We start from the raw sequence: 8,715 nt of genomic DNA on the forward strand, positions 1-8,715 counted from the left end.
AGGTGGCATAAGAAAAAGGGGAATGCAAAGAGATTTCCCCTACACACAAAGAGGTTTCCACTCTGGCAAACACTCTACCCTAGACTTGGAAAATCTCACTCCTTTGTCTCTACTGGCTGTCTAGGGGTTTAACTCTTCACCATGGGATTTGCGAATGGGGAGGAGACTTAATATGTGCTCTATAGATGGATAGTTTAAAATGTGGTGCCCTGGAGCAAAGCCCTCATTTCATATCCTAGATATAAGCACTTCTTATTACTAATATTATGATATGTGGAGTATCATTTAGACACTGTAGCAAAAGATAGGCTTGCTCATGATGCTTAATATGCATCTTTCCAGGAACAATTAAGTTTCATTGAAGGCTGGTTTTCAGCCTTTCTCAGTCACTTCTTCACCACTGGAACTAAGATGGAAATGAGAGATCTGGAAGAAGGTTCTAAAGGGACTGATGTATAACGAACAATAGGGTGTTTGGGATGCAACCATTGTGAGATGGGAGGGTGAAAACTGAGGAGGAACCAGTAGTGTTTGCTCTTCACTCCTTCTCTTGTCAGTCTATCCACTGAGGACACTTAGGGCCAGGAGTGGATCAGGTGGTGTGGTAGAGGGGTGAGAGGTGGCTATAATGGGGAGAAGGGGCATTTTGTGTACATTTGCCTTTCCTGGCAAACATCTGTATGTTTAGATTATAGCCAAATTGGTCAAATAAAAGTTGATGTCTCCTTATGATTTAATTCACCTTTCCCACATTTTATCAATCTTTCTGCTTCTTTTCCTTTATTTTATATATTGATTCAGTAAATAAGCTGCTGTGTTTATTATTGAGGCTTTCTTCTTAATCATTTAATGATTTTTAAATCCACCATGACTGCTCCTTCCTTTCATTTGCTAAGCCGTAAGTGTTGCAAATAATTTCTTAAAAATTTCTAGCCACTGCATATTTTATCTGTTCTCTTATAAAACATGGATTAAATTCTTAAACATATCCTAACCAGTATACAATAAGGATCTTGGGTAAAAATCCTCTTATTGTAATTCATTTTAGAGAAATTCTTTTGCCTCCCTTTCCCTTTTTTGTAAACAGTATTTGTGTAATAACATGGAAATGTTTGGTTAAGCTCATTCTGTCTTGTAAAACTGTTATCCATGATACATAAATACTATTTTGTAAATCTTAAAAACAGAGTATGTTGCCATCTTTGTCTAAAGAGGGGTTATTTCTAAAGGTCTGGGAAATCTTATAGTATTCTTTGTTAACTGGTTTTGAGTTCGCTGTAGGAGACAGGAAGAAGGCCCAGGCTTTTCAGGGGCCAACTCTGAGTTTGGTAGACGGCTCTGAGTGAAGAAGAGAATGGTGGAAGAATTTGTACAGTAGTGATGGGGTTACTCTGTCACTGTTTCTGACTTTCTGTCCTCTTTTCTCTGTTGCCAATATTGGAGGTGAATTCACTTTTTGGGACGCCAAAGATATACCAGAAGTTCCTAGTCTTTGATTTATTTTACAGAGGCATTTATATTTAGCACCAACCATATGCTTGCACTGTGTAGACTCTATGAGATCCAGACCTTCCTGTTAAGGAGCCACATACTTACAATATGAACAACTAGAAATTTGTAGAAGTTAGGATGTAATAAATGGCAAGAAGGATTTGGTTGTTAAAATACAGGCAATAAGAATTCAAGAGTAGGAACTGCGGAAAGAAGAATTTGGTAAGGGTTAAACTATTAACGGAGAGTTCATGGGAATTCAGAAATAATATCTTATATGATATTTAACGGGATGCAAAACTGTCATCACATTTAATCCTAGTAATTTTATGAAGCAGCAGTGTACCCTCCTTATAAATATGAAATCATCTTTGTAAAAGATAAGGAAATTGGGGTCCAGAGGAATCAGTTTTCTTGATTGAGGTTGTACAGCTAGCTGGTAAGAGCAAAGCTGACATTTTATTAACATTGTCATTCATTTATTCACTCATCGACTTTACAGACTTTATTGAGAGTCTTTATGTGCCAGCCACTTGCTAAGTTCTGTCCTGTCCTCCAGTCTCATTGTTTAGTAGACCTAAAATCAGGTCTTTTAAGTTTATTAAGTTTTTTCTCCCAGTTTCCCAGAGTCTTGAGATGAATCTAGAAGGATGGATAGAGGTTAGATGAGTACTGGTTGAGTGCTGAGTACTAGGTGAGAAGACATGTAAACAGAGCTATGGAGGTGAAAATTAGTATTGAGAGCATGTGTTAACAAGATTTTGAAAAAGGTGGTAAATGGTTCTGATAATCAGGGGCCTGCAAATTTTGAGTTTTGAGAGTCGGTGGAATAACCTCTTTACATAAGATGATGCAAGATATCTGAAGTCCTTGTTGGGTCCCTGTGGCTGGATTGTGCTCACGTTCTGGTCAGATACAAGATTAGTGAGGACCTATAAATAGCAGCAGGCAAACACTGGATAAGGATTGGGAACACCTAGATTATAGTTTCAAATCCATTCCTTGCTAGCTGTGTGATGTTAAATAAATAACCTCGTTGAGCTTCAGCTTTTATATATGTAGGGAAAGTCCTCTGTATAGAGACTAGCACAGTAGATATTTGATAGAATATTTGTCTAATGAATATGTAAATTAACAGAGAAAGTAACATCTGCCCAACTTACTTTTGTTGTTTATTATAAGGATCAGTATTTGTGAAAATACTCTGTAATGGGATTGTCTAAGATTTTCAGATAATTGTTACTACTAACTTTTTTTGTCTATATTTTCCGTTTGTATTTTTGAAACAGCTGCTGGGCAAGGCCACATAGAGTGTTTGCAGTGGATAATTAAAATGGGAGCAGACAGTAATATTACAAACAAAGCAGGGGAGAAACCCAGCGATGTGGCTAAGAGGTATCCCTATCTGCTTTACTACTTTCTTCTGTTTTTAAACTTTTGTATATACTCTCTTATACTCAGAAAACTCTGAGGATTTAATGGAATTTTAGGACTCTGTCAAATACTGATGGAATGACAATTTTCAAGCTGAATTGACATTGGATGAGACATCAACTGTTCTCTCTAAAGTGATGATTTTCAAGTGGGAGATAATATTGTCCCCTTTCCTGGGGGAGGGAGGGGATTTGGAAATGTGTGGAGGAGTGAGTGTCACAATGATTGGAGACCAACACTGATATATAGTGAGGTCAGGTCCAGGAATGCTAAACATTCTACAGTGCTTAAAACTGTGGTACACAATGGAGAGTTGTGTCCCACAAATGCTCATACTGAGTGAAATACTGTGTGATAAAAAGGAATAATCAATTTGGAGTCACATAGGTTTTGAAACAAATTTTGATGTTTATGTTTGAATTAAATATAACACCTAATATTGAACACCCCCTCATTCAGGTCAGGTCCTTAAGGAAAATTCAGTCAATCCATTTGTTCATTTGGTTGTTTTTCATTCAATTTCCTGCATACATAGTGTGTCCCTAGTGCTATGGTTAGTGTTAGGATTACAAAGATGAAAAAACATAGTCCTTCCCCTCAAGTTTGCAATCTTGTGAAGAGACAATGTACATAATAATAATTATTAACTATAATCATTATAACATATGTGTAAGATACAGTAAGAATTTAGGAGAAAAAGTACCCAGATCTTCCTATTTGAAAGTTGTGGGAGAGAAATGTTAACACAGATGATGGTAAGAGTTATGAAGGAACCTGAAGGGAGATGGAATTTATATAGAGGTCAGGGAAAAAGCTTTTTTTGGAGGAAGGGATGTTTATGCTGGTGCTTTAAGAAGGCAGAATTGTAAGATAGTACCTTGTGTGTTTGAGGAGCTGTATGTGGTTCAGAACTGCTTGAATCTAAGGTAGAAATGTGGGCTAAAAGTTGCAAATGAGGTTTGACAGGATGCCAGAATGTAATCATTCACTGAATTGCTCTGCAATTTTTGTGAGTTCATGTTCCTTAAAATTTTGAGGGATTTCTTTGAAGTCCCGGAGCATGGTTTTGCGGTTCCACATACCTAGGATCATAATCAACTGAGGCCCACTTTATTTTTATTTTGGAAGATGGCTTTTCCAAGATATAATTGGCATATGACAAAGTATGCATATTTGTATAGTACCAACTGATGAATTCTGATAAACGTATGTACCCGTGAAACCATTACCACCGTCAAGAGAGTGAATATATCCATCATCCTCAAAAGTCTCTTTGTGCTCCCTTTGTATCTCTCTTCTTCCACTGCTTTCTGCTTCCCCTTCCTCCAGCAGATGCAGATCTGCTTTCTGTCACTGTAGTTTAGTTTGCATTTCCTAGAGTACAGTACAAACTCTTATAAATCTGGCGTCTTTCTCTCTGCATCATTATTTTGAGATTCTTTTATGTGTATTGGTAGTTCATTTCTTTCTTATTGCTGAGTAATACTCCATTAGATGTAGAATTCCATGGTATTCTAATAGTTCTATAATCCAGTAGCCTATAGATGGATATCTTGATTATATCCATTTGTTGTTTATTATGCATAAACCTGCTTTAAACATTCACATACAGGTTTTTGTGTGAACATAAGTTTTTAGCTCACTTGGGTAAATACTTGGGAGTAGGATTGCTGGGTCATGTGCGAAGTTTGTGAGTATGTTTAATTTTATAAGAAGCTGCGAAAGTGCCTTCAAAAGTGATCATACCAATTTGCATTCTCACTAGCAGTGAGTTTCTTTTGTTTTCTTTTTCTTGCAAGCATTTGATACTGTTTATTCACCAGAGGAAAATGTACAAATGGCAAATATGCATTTAAAAAATGCTCAAAATCATTTACATTAGGAGAATGCAAATTAAAACCACAATGAGATTCCACTGTATACCTATTAGAATTTTGTAATTCATGCACCAAAATTTTAGGTGTATGTGTACTATTATAGAAATAACCTTGAATAAATTGTAAAAAAAAAAAAAAAAAAAAGAAAAAAAGTGGGGTGGGGGTGGTTCCTGGGTGGCTCTGTGGGTTAAGCATCTGACTCTTGATTTCAGCACAGGTCATGATCTCACAGTTTGTGAGTTTGAGCTCCACACTGACAGTGCAGAGCCTGCTTGGGATTCTCCCTCTCTCAATCTCTCTCTCTCTCTCTCTCTCTCTCTCTCTCCCTCAACCCCTCCTCTTTCCCAACTTACATGCATGCATGCACGCTCTCTCTCAAAAGAAACTTAAAAAAAAAAAAAAAACAAATACACTTGAATCTGGCATAAAGCAAGTACTCAGTAAATGATAGCTGTTAAATTGTAACCTAGTAGTAGAGATAATGAATTCTGTTAACCTTACAACTTCCTAAAATATTTGTTAATATTTGTAGTACCTGGTGAAAGGGGAGGACATATGTGTGCATATGGTTATGTAAGTATGTGGAAAAAAATAGGATTTGAGATTTTGTATTTAATGAGTAGTTCTCCATGTGATAAGAAACATTAAGCACTTCAATTAGCATGACTGAGAAAAATATGCAGATTACATGCAATCATGTCAGCTCCAAAACCTAGGGTATATTACTGGAAGCTTCATGGAGATGTGGGCAAGATCAAAGAAAATAGAAAACATGGATAGAAAAAATCACTGTTTTTCCATTACATTTCAAAACCATGCCAAGTATTTTGGGTTGAGGAAGGATGAAAATTAAGGGGGTAGATATATAGTTACCCTAAAACTGGAAACAGAACTAGTTCTGCAATCTAAATTAGGCCATCAAAAAAGGTAGTAAATATAGGTAACAAATAAGGTGGTTCTGGGCTTTCTATACAGTTGACCAGCTGTGTCTAGGGCACACCACATATTGTCTTGATATTGGGTCTCCTCTCCCATTTGGATTTTTGCCAATACAAATTATGAAATAGCCTGTAATAGGACTGTTTGTCCTTAGTGTCCAGTAACTCTTTGAGCTGGATGGGCTCAAATTGTCACTGACCTTCAGGTACAGTTGTGTTTTTTTGTATTTTTTTTTTTTAATTTTTTTTTTTCAACGTTTATTTATTTTTGGGACAGAGAGAGACAGAGCATGAACGGGCGAGGGGCAGAGAGAGAGGGAGACACAGAATCGGAAACAGGCTCCAGGCTCCAAGCCATCAGCCCAGAGCCCGACGCGGGGCTCGAACTCACGGACCACGAGATCGTGACCTGGCTGAAGTCGGACGCTTAACCGACTGCGCCACCCAGGCGCCCCTGTATTTTTTTTTTAATGTTTATTTATTTTTGAGAGAGAGACAGAGACAGAGCACGAGCGGGGGAGGGGCAGAAAGAGAGGGAGACACAGAATCTAAAGCAGGCTCCAGGCTCTGAGTTGTCAGCACAGAGCCTGATGCAGGGCTTGAACTCATGAATCATGAGATCATGACCTGAACTGAAGTTGGATGCTTAACTGACAGAGCCACCCAGGCACCCCCAGGTACAGTTTTGCTCCTTTACTGGTAGATGGGTTGGTGGCATAATGTACAGAGTGTAATCTGCTAAATTAAGTTCAAACTGTCATTTCAGTTTGAAGAAGATTGTGGATCTTATTAATTTCTGATTCTTTCCCACAGGTTTGCCCATTTAGCGGCTGTAAAGCTATTAGAGGGGCTACAAAAATATGACTTGGATGATGAGAATGAAATTGATGAAAATGATACAAAGTTTTTCTTAAGACATGGTGTTGAGGGAAGCACTGATGCCAAGGATGATCTATGTCTCAGTGAATTGGATAAGACAAATGCCAGAAGTAAGTGTGCCAACTCTATGTTGATTTATTAAGAAATACCATAGCCAGTTTTTACCACAAATCTGGAAATTATTCTAATTAACCATCTGCAAACAAAAATACTTTGATATTTTTTGGGGGAAGCCAGACTAGTACAAATGTTTGTGCTATGGGTTTGTGAACACATAGAGTGTAAGAGGGGTACCTGGGTGGCTAAGTTGGTTAAGCATCCGAATCTTGGTTTTGACTCAGGTCATGATCTCACAGTTTGTGGCTCTGTCTGCACTAACAGCATGGAGCCTGCTTGGGATTCTCTCTCTCCTTCTCTCTCTGCTGACCCCCCCCCCCCATTCTCTCTCTCTCTCTCTCTCTCTCTCTCTCTCTCTCAAAGTAAATAAACATTTAAAAAAAAGTAAGACATAATCTCTGTCCCTCAGGGAGGAAAAAGTTGTAAGGAGGAAAAAATACTTAAGTGGGTCATAGGAAACAGGGAAGTAAACATCTCGAGGATTTCCATGGTTAGTTGGCAAATGATTTTTACAGATTAATAATAGGAAATATTTATTGAGTGTCTACTGTGTGCCAGACACTGTTGCACATATCGATGAAACAGTGAACAGCACAAAATCCCTGCCCTGCCAGCAAATTTCATTCTACTGGTGGTGGTGGTTGAGGGAAGGTGATGACTAGCTGATAAGAAAATAAGTACACAAAGAAAATAAGGTATAGTAGTGCCAAAGATAAGATAACCAGTAGAGGAGGCCTCTCTGAGGGGGTGACATTTGAGGAGAGACCTCTGAGTGATGAGGATGAGCCATATGAAGATCTTGGAAGAACATTCTAAGCAGAAGGAGCTGTGTGTGTAAAGGCTATGGGGTGGACTTGAGCTCAATAAGTGTGGCTGGAGTACAATTAGCAAGGAAGTGGTAACAGATAAAGTTGGGGATGTAAGCAGGGGCCCAGTCAGATTGTATAGGGCCTAATTAGGATTTTATGGGTTTTTAAATTTTTAAAATTTTTCTTATTTTAAATAGAAGCCACTGGTTGGGTTTGAGATGGGAATGATCTGATCTATGTTTACAAGTAGTATCACTCTAGCTGCTGGGTAGAGAGTAGACTGGGAGGTAGGGGAGAGCATAGCATTTAAGGTGGGTTATGAATGGGCAGGAAGAGAACATACTCACCTGCCAGTCTAAGGTTAGATGAAGTTTTTAATATAATTTAAATTTGCTAAGGACACCAAATTAAAATTGTACAAGAGCAGATGCAGAATGTCTGCACAGATTTCCTGGGCTCCAGGGGTCTCTGATGTGGACCTGGAACTACCAGTGATGCTACAAAGAAAGCTCCATTCTGGTTTTGCAGCCTTTTTTTTTTTTTTTAATTTTATTTTTTATTTTTTACATCCAAGTTAGTTACCATACAGTGCAACAATGATTTCAGGAGTAGATTCCTTAGTGCCTCTTACCCATTTAGCCCATCCCCCTTCCCACAACCCCCCCAGTAATCTTCTGTTTGTTCTCCATATTTAAGAGTCTCTTCTGTTTTGTCTCCCTCCCTGTTTTTAAATTATTTTTGTTTCCCTTCCCTTATGTTCATCTGTTTTGTCTCTTAAAGTCTTCATATGAGGGAAGTCATATGATTTTTGTCTTTCTCTGACTGACTAATTTCACTTAGCATAATACCCTCCAGTTCCATCCACATAGTTGCAAATGGCAAATTTTCATTCTTTTTGATTGCCAAATAATACTCAATTGTGTGTGTGTGTGTGTGTATATATATGTATATATATAAATTGTATATATAAGACATATACATATATACATACATATTATACATATATACAATATATATAAATAAATTGTATATATAGATAAAGATGATGTGATATATATATATATACATATATATATGTACGTGTATATATATATATATATCACATCATGATATACATATATGACATATGTATGTGTATATATATATATATATATATATATATATATATAT

At 37.4% G+C, this 8,715-nt stretch overlaps 1 protein-coding gene across 1 annotated transcript in view; it reads left to right on the top strand.

Annotated features, from left to right (window-relative positions):
* ANKRD42 (ankyrin repeat domain 42) overlaps positions 1 to 8,715 on the top strand; it is a 74,188-nt gene that overhangs the window by 36,363 nt on the left and 29,110 nt on the right. The window contains exons 8-9 of the mRNA XM_040489503.1: positions 2,781 to 2,886; positions 6,554 to 6,729. Of these exons, the coding sequence (XP_040345437.1) occupies positions 2,781 to 2,886; positions 6,554 to 6,729 (282 nt within the window). The remainder of the gene's footprint in view (positions 1 to 2,780; positions 2,887 to 6,553; positions 6,730 to 8,715) is intronic.

Source organism: Herpailurus yagouaroundi, unplaced genomic scaffold (genome assembly GCF_014898765.1).
Source record: "Herpailurus yagouaroundi ecotype Mexico unplaced genomic scaffold, PumYag 180, whole genome shotgun sequence".
Taxonomy (NCBI): Eukaryota; Metazoa; Chordata; class Mammalia; order Carnivora; family Felidae; genus Herpailurus; species Herpailurus yagouaroundi.